Source organism: Xyrauchen texanus, chromosome 44 (assembly GCF_025860055.1).
Source record: "Xyrauchen texanus isolate HMW12.3.18 chromosome 44, RBS_HiC_50CHRs, whole genome shotgun sequence".
NCBI lineage: Eukaryota > Metazoa > Chordata > Actinopteri > Cypriniformes > Catostomidae > Xyrauchen > Xyrauchen texanus.
This window is the reverse complement of record NC_068319.1, coordinates 28402114-28417782: the sequence shown is the minus strand read 5'-3', so window position 1 is coordinate 28417782 and position 15669 is coordinate 28402114. Positions and strand designations below refer to the sequence as shown.

The 15669-nt window shown below is 37.5% G+C and overlaps 1 protein-coding gene across 3 annotated transcripts in view; it reads left to right on the top strand.

Annotated features, from left to right (window-relative positions):
* Positions 1 to 1422: 1422 nt before the first annotated feature.
* LOC127636527 (paralemmin-2) overlaps positions 1423 to 15669 on the top strand; it is a 128134-nt gene continuing 113887 nt past the window's right edge. The window contains exon 1 of one of the 3 annotated variants that reach the window (XM_052117084.1): positions 1423 to 1733. In XM_052117084.1, the coding sequence (XP_051973044.1) occupies positions 1689 to 1733 (45 nt within the window). In that variant the 5' untranslated portion in view covers positions 1423 to 1688. The remainder of the gene's footprint in view (positions 1734 to 15669) is intronic. The other 2 variants (XM_052117078.1, XM_052117079.1) reach the window with 2 other exon arrangements.

The window sequence follows — 15669 nt, the reverse complement described above, 5'->3', positions numbered from 1 at the left end:
TTAGTACAGACTTTGGAAGCTGCTGTCCAAAAAGGGAAAGCCATGTTTGCAGAGAGTGTAGATATGCTCAGAGTCTGCAACTTTTTGCAGAAGTATTCTGCTCATATTCTGAAGGTGATGTAAATATACATACACAGAAATAAAAACATCTACTTCCTAAAACAAGAATAGTTGGAAAATAAGAACCATTAGTCCCTTAAGTGTTAGTACCCAAAAATGAAACTCCTGTCATCATTTACTCATGTTCTGTCCTCACGTTTATCCATGTTTTTTTTTTTTCTGTGTAATACAAAATTAGAAGTTTTGGAGAATGTTTCCACTGCTCTTTTCCATACAATGAAGCATACAGTGACCAGGAGCTGTCATGCTACAAATAGGACCAAAATAAACACCACAAACGTAATCCATACAACTTGTGAGCTACATTCCAAGACTTCTCAAGTGGTAAGATAGTTTCGAATAAGGAATAGACTGAACTTTAAGCCATCATTGACTGAAACCCTTCTACTTCGCTGTAACGAAATTCGCATTTGCCATGAACCAATGACGTTTGACGTCAAACTTTGCACGCATTTGAGCCACCAGATTTGTATGCTTGCGGGCACAAATAACATCTGAGAACAGAGTAATTGCACTGTGAATTTAGAGACAGTAGGTCAAACATTCTGTGCTTTGAATCACTTCCTGCAGAGGCCAATGCTGGAAGTGTGGTTGAACGTATGGACACATGTTAGCTCCAGTTTCCGGGCGTAATGTTTACAGGGTGGCGCAAAAAGCGAGTCTTATTTTTAGTTGTAGATGATGCAATAAAATGAACATGAATTGCATATTTTATTATCTCTACCCCATCACCCAAACCCCAACCCTAAACATAACCACCAGTGGAGTAAAAATGTAATTCTAGAGATAAAATGCAACCTCCGAATCGAAGTTTACTTTCTGGTCCTGATCTCGAAGGTTGCTCGCACAATGCACAATCAATGATGCTAGAGGTGAACATGTTTGAATTGATACAAAAATGTCTAATGAGTCAAACGTTTGGCTTGTCAGTAATTCGGCAGAATGGGTTCAATTTCAGGGTACTTTCGGAAGCAACATAATGACAGAATTTTCATTTTTGGGGGAACTATCCCTTTAACTCATCAAATAATGTAAAAGCAAAAAAATAAAATGGCAGATGGAAGATTTTTCAGCGGCTCATATCCCCAGTGTACGTCACACCTTTTTTTTCCATCCCAGCAGGCGGACACACACAGCAGATGCAGTCACATTTAGGTGTGACAGAATTGTCCTTCCCTCCTTAGTCACTGCTATGCTTGCTCATCTGTAACTCTCTGCTCAACACAGGGGGCGGATTCAAGACTCGTTCATCTGTCCATACACCCTCCCCTCGCTGTGTCACCATGCACATACACGGCCAGAGGTGGTAGGTAGGAGGAGAGAGAGAAAGGCAGTGAGAGAGAGAAACGGAGAGAGAAACAGTCTGGCAGACACATGGCCAGTGACTGAGAATCTTGCTCTCAGTACACTGTGTCTTTTACCGGTTGAGTTACTTCAGAGGACCAGGGCTGTGTGTGTGTGCGCGTGTGTGTGTGTGTACCTCCATTTGCTCACCTAACGCCCCACACACATTAAAACACACTTGGGATTACCAACCTCACGGTGAATTCTGCCTTTGTTTTTCCAGGATGGCTGAAGCTGAACTTCATAAGGAAAGGCTCCAAGCCCTTGCGGTAAGTTCTCACTATGTTCCTCTACTCTTATATTCTTCCTTAACCTTATTTTGTCCTGTGATACCAACATAGACATGGTAATATGTACATAGCTTATCTCTCCAACACTTAACATTTCTGGACAAGTGAACTTCTGTAGTTAGGATCCATTTGAAATCAGAACCCTGTTGAGAAATCCAGCTCAGTCTAGGCAACACCTGGTCTGGTTGGTCTTTTTACTGGGTTTAAGAGTTTTGGGCACTTTTCAGCTTGTCAGACAGGGAGACCAGCTAAAACCAGCTTTAACCAGCAAAGACCAGCAAGCTTAGGCTGTTTTTTTTTTTCTTCCTCCGCTTGAAAATTAAACTTCCTAAAAAGAATGGATATGATTGACTCATTCTACATGAAAACTCATCGGATTTTGTGCTCTTCTTTGTTCTTTTTATTTTAATTTTTTTTGCAAGCATGGTCTCATTGATAGAAGATCTAACATTGAAAAATCACCCTATGAACAAGAGGGCAAGAATTTGAAATGTGGCTAAGAGGGACTAAATCTGGCGCCAGGTCAACCCCTCTGCATAGATCAGCAGTGTGCAACAGATGGAAAACTATTTTGGCCACATCGCTAACATCTTTGTAAATCCACAGAATACAAATAAATCTTAAAAATAGGCTTATGGTACCAGCATATGTTGGTATACACAAAGATCTGTGCAACTGCAGTCATAGCATTTAGTTCAAAAGTAACTTGATTTTTACATTTTCTGAAGAAAATGTGAACTGTACATGCCCATGCAAATCTCGGCATGGTTTTAGGGTGTTCTTGGTTGGTTGTTCACTGGACCAAGACTAATTGGCCTACCCCCAAGGCTCAATATTCTGGTCCCTAGATATGGCTCAGGTTCCTCATTCAATTTAAATCTATGTTATTTTTCACCAGTTTTATCATTCATCAGGCAAAAAAATAAAGTTGGATTACTTCGAAAAGTAATAGCAGACCCCTCCTAAACAAGCATCGTGATTTGAGGTATTATTCATAGCAATTAGGGGTTGGGGGTTCATTCAAATCCAAAACCTTAAGTATGAGCAATAATTTAAATGATGCTTGCCTTAGCAGACACCACTAATTCAAAGTCTATCCAATCTAAACAATGAACATTAAACTGTAACTAGCTAATACGTTTTGGATGAGGTTTGCTAAGCAAAGGGTGAAGTGTTGAGATAGAGGGCCTTTACCGGTAATGGTGCTGCACTCAGATGGAGAAAAAACATAAATAATTAAAATTATACAATGTCTGGCAGAATCTCAAGTGACTGGGAGGTGACTGGTTAGTGAAACAAAAAGAGATGATCTAAATACCGTCTGCACGATTGCTTTGACATCAAGAGTTACTTCACAAAAGTGGAGGCTACTCTTCAATAGTTATAATGAAAGTAATTATGAGACAATTTTCCTGCTTGTACCACATTCGAAAGTTGGGAGCAGAATACCAAAAACAGATGTGAAGGAAATGACGTGTATATTGTGTAAATTCTTATTGTAATGATGGCGTGGTGTTGTGAATCACTCTTGCAGGATTATTGAGACAGCAGCTGCATGCCTGCAACTGCAAATGTACTGAAAGACTTGAGGACACATTAGAAAGATTGCTTCTAGTACGCACTACCCTGGTATTTGGTGTGCCATGTGTTTCAATCAACTTAGACTATGTCTACATTAATCCGGATACATTTGAAAACATGTTTTCGTTTCAAAACGCTCTCCATCCACACTAATGTTTTCAAGCGTTTTCCAAAAGTTGCTCATCCACATTGAAACATATGAAAAGTTTTAAATCATGTCACTGCGCATGTGGAAAATCCCCGCTGAGTGTACGGTCTGAAACGCAATTGTTCTCGTGTTCAGTCGCCGGACACCAATTCCAAGTAAACTTCCCTTCGCCTTTGAAGGAATGCAATGTGAAGGTTGTACAAAGTGACATTTATTTTTAACAATGCTATCAAAGTGAGTATCGGGCACAACAGCGGCGCTATAACACAGGCCGCCATCTTGATTGTTTTGGATAGATGGATAGATCACATGACTAAAAATGCATCATCGTTTTCCAAAGCATCCGTTTTCACAGTCCATACTACAACGCAAACTGGATTGACTGAAGTCCAAAACGGAGAGAAAAAAAATGCGTTTTCAAACAAAAATTGATTATTGTGGACTAGGCCTTAATGGTTGTTGTTTTTGTTTCAAACCACTTTACCTTTACATTGATTCAGCTACGTATGTTACATGGTATACATCAAGTTATGCCAAGTAATTCCCTTCGAGCCATCTATTCCAAAACAGCCATTTAGACAAAGCATTACATATATCAGTTACTCAAACTGACTGATATTTGATTCACAGTGTGAAACAATCTTCCTCTTATTAATACTAGGGTAAAAGTGTGACATTGATGCGTTGGTGAAACTTTGCACTGTCTGTTTTGTCGATAGCTCAACAGAAAGCTGTTATAGTTCCACAGACCAATGTTAATGTTGTATGGTTGCATGGGTGAATAAGGTGAACAACTCATCATGTTGAAGACAAAGGTTTTTTTTTTTTTGCACCTTGTACACAATAAGACCAAGAATGTGTTTTGAGGAAGTAAATAGGGTCAATTTAGATTTAATTTTGACTTTAAGGACAGAGTCTCATTGAACCTCATTTCGAGTTGCCTTAAAGTTTTTGAAGCATTCAATAGTGAAATGCCTCGCAAACAAACTCAAACAAAAGATTTTCCTCTCTCAAAGTGCAAAAATCTCCAACCTGATCTAATAGATTCACTTTACTATACCTTAAAAAATAATACATTTACGTGACTCTTTTTGTGTGTCACAGTACTTTCCTGGTGAAATAAACACTAGAGGCACCCCAACAGTTATCACTTTTATACACCTTCACACAAACCATGAGTAAAATGGCAGAATATCAGTTCATAAACCCATGCATTTTGCCTTGTTCCTTACACAGTGCTATCTTATTACATTATAACACTTCTATTCTAGTGCATGACTTGTACAGCAATACATTTTAAGGTTTGCACTATACAACCAATGACATTTTCAAGCTTTCAAGCACAAGAAATTTACGTATCAGTTCAACTGATAAAGCATTGCACTTGTGATGCAAAGGACCAGGGTACGAGTTCGAAAGACCATGCGAGTCAACACATGAGCTGGAAGTGGCAAAGAAGCACCGCAAAAGACACAGTTACTTCAGCAATTGCATTTTTCAATTCTCATTTACTATTTATGACACTATTGGTTTGGTGTAGGTTTAGGGTTAAGATGGGAAGGTAGGTTTTGTTGATTTAAAACTTGATTGAGCATTAATCGCTGGGGGGTTAACCCTGGTGAACACCAGGGTTAACATTAGGGTTAACCCTGGTGAACATTTCACCTCAGAACTGCTGCAATAAACATAATAAACAAATTCAAGCTATTGAATGGTCTGCAACCAGGTTCGTTTGAGAATAGAGAACAGCTAAAAAAACGCATGCCCTCGCCATCTCTTTGCTAAGCTAGGTTCATGTGGTGGTTGCAATTAGCAGCAGACAGATAGTTGGATAGAAGTGGATAAAATATATTTGGTTATTCTTTCTGCCCACACCATCAAGATGAGGTCAGATGAAATGGAAAGTCATTTCAGACTTCAGAGCTAGTTATTTTGGGGGGAAAATTCCAAAGACAAGCAATTTTGAATCTTTGGAATAATGTGCAGCGATTATTTGTTCACAATTAGACCAGAAACATGCTTTAAGAAAGTAAATAGGGTTCATTTTGATTTCATGTTGACTTTACACTTACAAGCAGAGAGTGACATTTTAAACAGTTTTATCATCATAACAGACAGCTGATGTTGTAACTGAAGATTGCATTAATTTGTTCAATGAGCTTATAATTGTCAGTTTGGCCCTTTTTTGCATGCAGCACTTCTTAGAAAGCTTTTTATTTAGGCTTGCCCTCATGAAGCAAAGTACCTCAGGAGTTTGCCCATAGATTTTCAATTTAGGGTTTCTTGCTTCAGTCAATATTCATCCAACATCTGTGTATCCCAACCACACATTTATCTGGACTTCATTCAGTTCCCATGCACTCAAGAAAAGCAAAGCCTGTGGGCTGCTTGATGTCTGCCAAGCAGTTGTGTTTTTTAAATAACCTTAAACAGAGTCTATACTTTTGGGTAGATCACTGAAATCAAGAGAAGTTTAATGGTTATTATATCACTGTTAACTAAACATTTATATCTTCATCAGTATAGTGTGTTTTAACATGCAGTTTTGTTGGGAGTGCATCATGAATACTCATTTAAGATTGTCTAGTTGGTCTCCCAGCATGCCCAAGTTGTCTTCACTGGTTTTAGCTTGTCTAGCTTGTCTCCTAGCCTGGTCATGCAAGCCTTAACATGTTAAAGCTGGTTTAGTTGGTCTCCCAGTCTGGTTAAGCTGGTGCTTAGCTGGTTTAGCTGGTCAACCTGCTGGTCTCCAAGCCTGCCCAACTGACAAGTACCCAAAACCACTGTAAAACCAGTAAACCACACCAGCCTGGGAATCCAGATAAGACTAGCATACCAGCTATGTTATTTGTTGTTTTTATGGCAGGGAGACCTGTTTGTCAACAACACTAACCACAAACTGTTTGAATATTACTTTATTTTTTAATAAGAGTATATAAGAGTGACATTATCCCATAAAAGAATAGATAGTTTTTTTTATTGTTTTGCCAGACAATTCCTTGTTGTTACTCCGCCACTCCCTCAATGCTGTTACAGTCAGTTTAGCGCTAAGCTAACTGGCTATGTTCCGTGTTCATGGCCTCAAACCACAGGCTGCTGTGGCACAGGGTAGTCGTTTGGTCCAAAACTGTAGCTTCTGTTTACGGGCCAATATGTGAGGCAATATTGCTAGCTCAAATGAGAGGCAAGTCAACGGGTTGCTAATTGTGGTACACTGGGCGGAGGTGATTGCGTGCAGGCTCAGCCTGGGAGGGCAGACTTCCCTCTTGATTTTGTGTGCTTACCCTGAGTGATTCTGACTTGTTTACACAGATTAATTTTGTCAAGCTCAACACCAGACCTTTTCTTCGGGTCCCATTTAGACTGAGCTTTTGCTAGCATAGCACAAGTAAAGTAGTCATTACTAGCGGGTTAAATTTAGAAGCAGCTGCCTTTGATGGTTTGGCTCTGGGTTTGCATTTTTCAAGGAGGTGGGGTTGGGAAGCAGGAACACACCTCAGGTGGGATTGGATCCCCAGAGCTCATGAGTGCGAGGGGCTCAGCTGCGTTTCTGACACAAGTTTTGGGAACTAACCCTGCTGTAACTAAAAGCCTTTCTGCTAACTGCCTTTGCACAAATATAATAGCAGTCACATATGTTTGCAATTACAGAAATAATTTAAGTTAAACAGCATTTTATTTAATATTCCTACATACTAAAAAGGTTTATTAAAGGTTCATCATTAACCCATTTTACTTATGTAATATTTCTGAATTAAACAGGATATTAAATGGGGAATATTGTATTATAATTAGTCATTAATATTACAGTTAATTCTAAATCTTTCTTAAAACACTGGACCTTAACACTTACTTAATTTACAAATTTTAAACCATGACTTGCACTGCATATAAATATTAATTATATTCATGTTGTTTAGCCATAGGGGAACTGGCATCCAGAATGAGTCTGGTTTCTCCCAAAGTTATTTTACTCCATTAACCAACATTTTTTGGAGTTTTGTGATCCTTGCCACAGTTGCCTTCGGCTTGCTCACTGGGGTTCTCAATACAATCATTATTTAATTATTTAATGACTTATTTTTATACACATTTTACAATCATATTTAATCAAATTAAAAAATGTTGACTCTTAAGACTTTATAGATATTTCAGTTTAATTGTCTGTTAAAGCATGATTTTCTGTAAAGCTGCTTTGAAACTGTGTGTTGTGAAAAGCGCTATAAAATAAAAATGACTTGACTTGACATGACTAGGGCTGGACTTGATTTTATCCATTGACAATTGATTGGATCATGGAAAGTGGTCCCTATGACAGGCTGTTGCTAGTCAATATATGAATAAATGGTTTCATGCTGGTAAAAAATGTAAATGTATGAGTCATTTCAAGCCGTATTGCTGTATATAAGTGGTTTTATCTAATTTGAAAGCACGATTTCAGATAATCAATATGAATTAGCAAGTGCCCAGTTTGCACTAACACAACCTGAGGATAAGAATCTTGATTAAGGGCACAATGGTGATAACTTAAGGATGAACACATGTGGGATTTAGAACTCCAGTCTTTAGGATGCCAACCCAACTCTTTACAATAGACCACACAGTACTCATTGAAATGTTCGGTCAGGGGTTCAAACCTTGTACAGTATGTTATGGCATTTGCATTCAGTCATAAAAGTCATCGATTTTTGTGATTTTTGTGTGGTCGGAACATGAAAACAATGTGACCGGTCAAAACCTGCTGCTGTCAAATGAACCTGTTAGCAAAGGTATTAGGGAGGCCAGTGTTGGGGTCTGTGTTGGTTCTAATGCCCCAGTATAGGGATGGGGACACTATACTCTAAAAAGGCACCGTCCTATGGGTGAAAGGATAAACAGAGGTCCTGACTCTCTATGGACATTAAAAATGGTGTCCTGGCCAAATTCCCCCCATTGGCCCTAATCAATCATTTTCCTCATAATAATCCCCATCCATTAATTGGCTCTATAACTCTACTCTCTCCTCTCCACCAATAGCTGGTGTATGGTAAGCATAATGGCACAATATGGCTGCTGTCACATCATCCAGGTGAAAGCTGCACACTGGTGTTGGTTGAGGAGAGTCCTCTGTTCACTGTGTAAAGCATTTTGAGTGTAGTGTCAGAAAAGTTGCTGTGCTGTATAAAAGTAACATTCAAAGGCAGTGCTGACCATATGGAATACATAGATGCTGCATTAGCAACTTTTGCGAATTACCATGATGTGTCAGCTTGTCCACCATTTTTACAAGTCAAGATCCACCCGTAAACACTTGCAAGTAAATTGACTGATGCAACCAGCAACCAGCAAAATTGTCATCTGCACTCTCACCTGAGAAAGATACAGCATATATTTTGGTTTTGAGTCTGTCTCGCCAATTTGTACAGTTATATGCTATATTTTTGTCAATGTAATGACAGTGGTTTGGCTAGTAATTACTTGTATGAGTGTATGTATGAGCTCAACCTGAAATGTCAACCTATTCTAATAGAATGAGCATTACTATAAATAAATATAACTATATTTTTGCAAACTGATTTCTATGTACAGAATTCTGTGCTTCGTTGATGTTTTCTGGTGAAATTAACACTAGAGGTGCTACAACAACAGTGTATTTTATTCACTTTCACGCAAATCATGACTACAGCACCTCACTATCGCTGTCTCTAGGATTTGAAAACATTAGGGGCTGAGGTTAAAACATTAAGGGCTAGTGTCAGGGCTGGACTGGGAAAAGAAATCAGCCAGGGATTTTACATGGCTACTGGCCCAAAAGTTGTTGGGGGGGGGGGGGGTCCGTTGTCCTTTTCTGCATATGGCTGCGCCGTTTTGTGGTCCGTTCTACATAACGCGGCAGCTCATTTTATTTTATCGCGGCCCATTCGGCACGTTTTGAAGCCGACCCACCAGCCCGCTCAGTACTCGCAATGGCCAGTCCGCCCCTGATCGGCCACAAAGTGCGTCGGCCTATCGGGAAAATGCCTGGTATGCCAGATTACCAGTCCAGCCCTGGCTTGTATCAAACCACAAGCTCTGAATGCATAGAAATAAAAAAATATGTACATTATATTTTGTTTTCCACATGTGTGGGGCATTTTTGGCCTTCTAGCCTTTCAAGATTCTCCAATGAAGTAAAATAGTGTTCTGAAAAAAATGACTGTGGTTAGATCAATGTAGCTAGTCTTTACCTCGTCAGTGCTATCTAGCTCTTTGAGATGTTTGATTTCCTCCATAGCGTTTTAAACTAGAAAATGGCCAATTGCCAAACGGCAGATGAATATCATTAAATTTGCAGGAAAACTGCTGCAATAACCAACACTTACTGCTAACTACTGCTTCAGTTCCACTCAAACACCTGCACTTTCGAACAAAAACATTCAGGGCTGGACCCACAAATGACACTCTTTAATTTCTTAAAACATGTTCCTGGTCTTATTGTGCACAAATCATCATTGCATGTTATTCCAAATAATTTTATTTAGGTGCGTCCCAAACCGTACTATTCTACTCCATTTTGTAGTGTAAGTAGTGTTAGTAGTAAGTTTACACTGAAAATGCAGCAAAAAGAAGTGTACTTTAAGTACCCAGATGATGCACTTTTTCTACCATCAAAACGGAGTGTAAAATGTTGGACACTCCATGCACTCAGCGCACGTGGCTTGCCGTACATACCGGACGGGGCGGAGTTACCTGACTGCGCTGCTGGTCTGACAAAACCGTTGTAAATAATGAAGAATGTAGCAGCTAGCGAAAGTTCAGTGGACATACAGCACCTTACGTTGAATTATGTTGAATGTTTTACCATCACCCCAAGCTGTGTGAATATGTACGTTGTTTAAGATACAAGTGTTGAATTGAGATTGGCTAACACGCTAAATCTAGCAGCAACACATCACATGCGCTTGATGTCACTTCCGTCAGCTGTTAAATGGCTAATGCTTCCGTGTAGAAAAAAAAGTTAAGTGTTCCAGGGATATTATAAACCAAAGGAAACAAAATAGTAGCCTACTACTGAAGGTACAACCACCTTCACTGGTGTCACTACCCTTAAGGGAACCTTTTCTGTACTGTATCTCTAATTAAAATGTATAATTCATTTGGGGTACATAATTGTTCCCTGAGGACCTATTATGTACCTTTAAAGGTACATTTATATGTTTTGTTCCTCTGGAAAAAACAAAATTACCTTTTTGTCTCCTTAAGACTACAAATATGACAGAAACACACCAGTGATGAAAGTTATTAGTAGTGGATTCTGGCCTGATGTCCACCTGACCTGCAATGTGAACCTCACAATGTCGTCCATACTGCATATTAATACAGCAGGGTGTAGCTGCACTGACATTGGAGAAACACGCACATCCAAAATAGCTCGAGCACATGAGAACAGCTATGCACTCATATCAGTGTGTACCATATTTCTCTCTAAATATGTTTACTATGTGGCCACTGTAGTAATTCACATGGGAAATTGTCATTTGTAGTATGTTGTTTGCATTAATGAAATTAAACACAGTTAAATTATTTTATCTTGTTCAGTGCCATCTACATTGAAGGGTCATGCCAGTCATTGGCATGTGATAGTTATTTAACTTGTTTTTAATGGGCAGGATGCCTTAATGAGCATTGATTGTGGCATACTGGACAGGATTTAATGATGTATTTTGGTTTTATAACTTTTTCCAGGTTCACAGGATGTTGTCAGGATTATGAGTTTTGCCTGTAAGTGCACTGTAACTTAGGCAGCTAATTTTACTGTTACATGTGATGGGTGATAATATTTTTTCAAGCAGTTTAAAACATGTTATTATGTTGAAATTTTTGTTTATAATCAGATCTCATATAAGCAAAAGTCAGAAAGTATTAACCTGAAAAGTTTGTTGAAAAGTGTGTTTTTTGGGAGGCTTTGGGGGTCTCTCAAACCCTGTCGAACAGAACATATGGATTAACCTGTAAAATGTATGATGTTGATGAATCTGTCACTTTAAATTTGTATATATTATAAGTTTTGAACACTTTGAACTTCAATATTATGTAAATTTTATTCATTTCTGTGTTTACAGCTTTATCTTTAATGTGCGAGTTCCAGTATTTAGCGTAAACTTGTGGGGATGCTGTCAGAGAATTGATCGTAACTACAGACTTAAACGTCCACTAGATGTGATTGTCTGATGATACAGTTTTGTGATGCAGACAATAACAGAAGTTTGGGATCCCCCTTAACCCTCTTATGGTATTCGGAAATTTTTCCCGAAATAAAAGTTTCCTTTATCTGAACAGTACAAGACTTGGTGACCTTTGCTCCATTTGCCATCTGAGCATACAAATAATAAAAAATGGGCTTGATTTGATAAGTCCAAGTGGTCATTGAACAAAACAAAACAAAAAAAAACACAACAAAAAAAGTGACACCTTTGGTATTTACGGTCAAATTTGAGATAATTGAAAATGAATGGGAAAGTAAAAAATATATATATATATATTTAAATCTGACAAATACAATCTATAAATCAGCCACAATGCAAAAAAACTGACAGAAATTACAGGGTGAGACTCTAAAACAATCTCAACATACACACCCACTCAAAAATGAACTGGTGAGACTATGACACAGAGCTTTTTTTTTTTCATTTGTCAAAAAAACTAAAATCTAAACAATAAACCAGTCACAATGCTAAACACACACACTCAGAAATGAAGGGGTGAGATGATAACATTCTCACTATGCAGTACACACACACACACATACGTTTGCTAAATCAATTTGAAATGTATTATAGAAAGTTTAAAATTGCAAAATGTTTACATTCTTTATATTCTTCTGTTTTATACTCTAATTGAATTTTCAGAATTTTGCAGTTAATTTTTGTTACTTGATGTTCATTTTCTTGACATTATTATGCATTTACTTTGAGTTATTACATTTTTATGTTTGAAATAAATTATTGGATTATTCTGTGTATATAGACTTCTTGTAAGGGCAGCTCGCTAATAACTCTACACTGGTGTGTTCATGTTGACTGATTTGACTAAGCAATCACGAACCACCGAAACGAACGCAAAAACATCTTCTTTTGGCCAGATTTAGTTTTAAATGATTTCACACCCATATTTTCTTCGATTTTGTATGAAAATAAATTATTGGATTATTCTGTGTCTTCTCTTTGTAACACCATGGTCAGGTTTCATTGCAAGTATAATGACATTAACTGCAAAAACTGACACTTTAAATCAAGTTTAAAATGCTAAACTTTGACATATAATTGTTTGATAATGTCTAAATATATACCCAAATGCATTATTGTGATTAAATATGAAATTAGGTTACAAGTCATCAGACTACACAGTAGGTGGCTACAGCCGTCTACTGTCTGTTACTGGCAAGACATGGTTTTTAATCATATTATTTATATTGTGTTCACCAGATGGCAGCAATTTGCCACATTCTCATAATTTGTTCAGGTATCAGTTTATAGAAGTGTAGGTTCTGAATTCAAATAAATAATAAGAATTTGCTTATTTTTATTTGCAAATTAATGGTAAAGTTTAGATGTAAATAAGGTAAAAAATAACATGAAATCCCCCCCCCCAAAAAAAATTGTATTAGTTCAGGGAAGAAGAAATGGTATCATCATCATCATCATCATCATCATCAAAAAAGGGGTTACACATCTGACCCTTTCGGTCCAAAATGACCATGAATAGCAAAGGGTGGTGCCATATTTCAATACCATAGGAGGATTAAAAGTGCAATTTTTTCTCATTTAAAAAGTTTTTCTTCCAAAGAAATGAATTGGAATTTTGAAATAGGTGTATAAAAACATGACTACTCACATAAAAATGAAGTCAAATCAGTTATCTTATAAAAGCAGTTTTGTTCAATATGGAGAAGGTCCGTAAATGGGGCTGCCATGTTAGAATCACATGACCAGCCGAATACTACTCGTTTAATCTCAGTAACTGCCCTGTTATTAGACACTTCAACCCCAGGGAGCTGTACATTTGACCAGTATATGTGTTCCCTTGCAATCACCTTGGTATTGCTACTATTTAAAAATTGTTTTGTTAAATTAAAAGGGAGATTATTCATATAACAATTACTTTTAAGAAACATTTGTATTTCTCATGCAGTGTCATCTCTTAAAAATTAGTTTCATAATAGCCTTTTTTTAAAAAAACAAGACAAGTACATGTCAAAGACTTCCTTTCTCAAAGTGCTTTCTGGGAAAACTGTGTCCAGTCTAATTTTGTCTGTCCTCTGGGACAAGCACTTGTGGCTCTTGATAAACAGCCAGCACCATCAGTAAAGACATTTTTGCCAATGGTAGATAAGACACACAACGAATACATAAGATTGTAGCTTACCCTGCAAACACACAACAGGCCATTGACAGTTACCAGCTCCCAAATGAAAATGTTACTGCTCAGATGTTGTTCTTTCATAGTTCAGTAGACTACGATCTCAGTTAAAAAGTAGTTCTAAACAGCTGAGCAACAGTATACTGTTTGCAAACATTCAGAAAACCACCACACGTCTGTGGGATGCATTTTGGAAGTACATTTAAATATAAGGACACTCAGTAAAACCTTAACTAATGTGTTATCAATGACTTGTGCCTCATTCTATGTGAATTCACATGAGATCAGTAAAATAAGCTGTTTTAACTACTCAATGATGATATAAAGTAATATACAGTATGTGCAGTAGAACGTTTTTAATTTGTCTTGTTTACAATTTGGATTTGTGGTGCTAACACGCTATACGCAACCATAATATGTGGCGATTACACTCTGTTATTGCAATTTATGATGACACTGATACTATAGCAAATATGAATGTATAAATGTTTTCATGTGCAGAATTAAACAGAAAAAAATCGCATGACTTGGTCTTGGAATATGTCTCGAAGCGAGAAATCGTACAGATAATTTTCACACGTAAATGAGCTTTTTGGCAAACTTGCGGCAAATTGTCCACCACTACCTGTGAAGAGCTGACAACTTCTGGCAAACATTTGTGAGATATCAAAAGCTAATTTGCATGTGAAAATAACGAGCGGCAAATTTGCGGCTAGTTTAGATTTCTTGTAAGGGCAGATCGCTAATAACTCTACACTGGCTTGTTCATGTTGACTGATTTAACTGAGCAATCACGAACCACCAAAACGAACGCAAAAACATCTTCTTTTGGCCAGGTTTTGTTTTACATGATTTCACACCCATATTTTCTTCGATTTTGCATGAAGTCTCTTTCAAAAATCAAGAGTTTCAAACTTGCCGCAAATTCGCCAAATTCGACATGCAAATGAGCTTTGCAGCAAATTATCCATTGTTGCCAAATGTTTGCCGGTGGTTCATCACTAACGTCGAAGAGCTGCAATCTTCTGGCAAACATTTGCGGCGAATCAAAAGCTCATTTGCATGTGAAAACAACGAGCGGCAAGTATGCAGCTAGTATAGATTTTTGTAAGGGGTATATCAGGGCCTTTATGTTCAGCTTTGTCACAGATGCTTCTTTTAAGAACACCTTTGGTATCCGTGGTCAAACTTGAGATAATTGAAAATAAATGGGAAAGTAAAAAAACATATATTTTTTTTAATCTGTCAAATACAATCAATAAATCAGCCACAATGTAAAAAAACTGACAGAAATTACAGGGTGAGACTCTAAAACATCCTCAGTGCAAAACATACACACCCACTCAAACACAAAAATTAACTGGTGAGACTATGACACAGAGCTTTTCTTTTTACATTTGTCAAAAAACTAAATACAAAACAATTAACCAGTCACAACGCTAAACACACACACTCTGAAATGAAGGGGTGAGATGATAACATACTTACTAAGGAAAAATCCCTAGATCACAAGAATCAGAAGAAAAAAAGAGATCAATGTTGTCATACAATAAAATTGCTGAACAATAAAATGAATGTGGATAGCATAGCTCTTGTAAAAAATGTGATGAGAAAAGTTTATATTGAGTTGTTTGACTTTAGATTGTAGTTTGATCTTGGCAAATCTGAACACAGTTTTAGACATTATTAAGGTCTCTTTTTCTCAGTAGAATATCTGAGAAGCAAGAAATGTATGCAATGTCTTAAGCTGTTTATATAATCTCATTGCTATCTAGAAGAAGCAACTGAGATATTACTGTGATATCATCC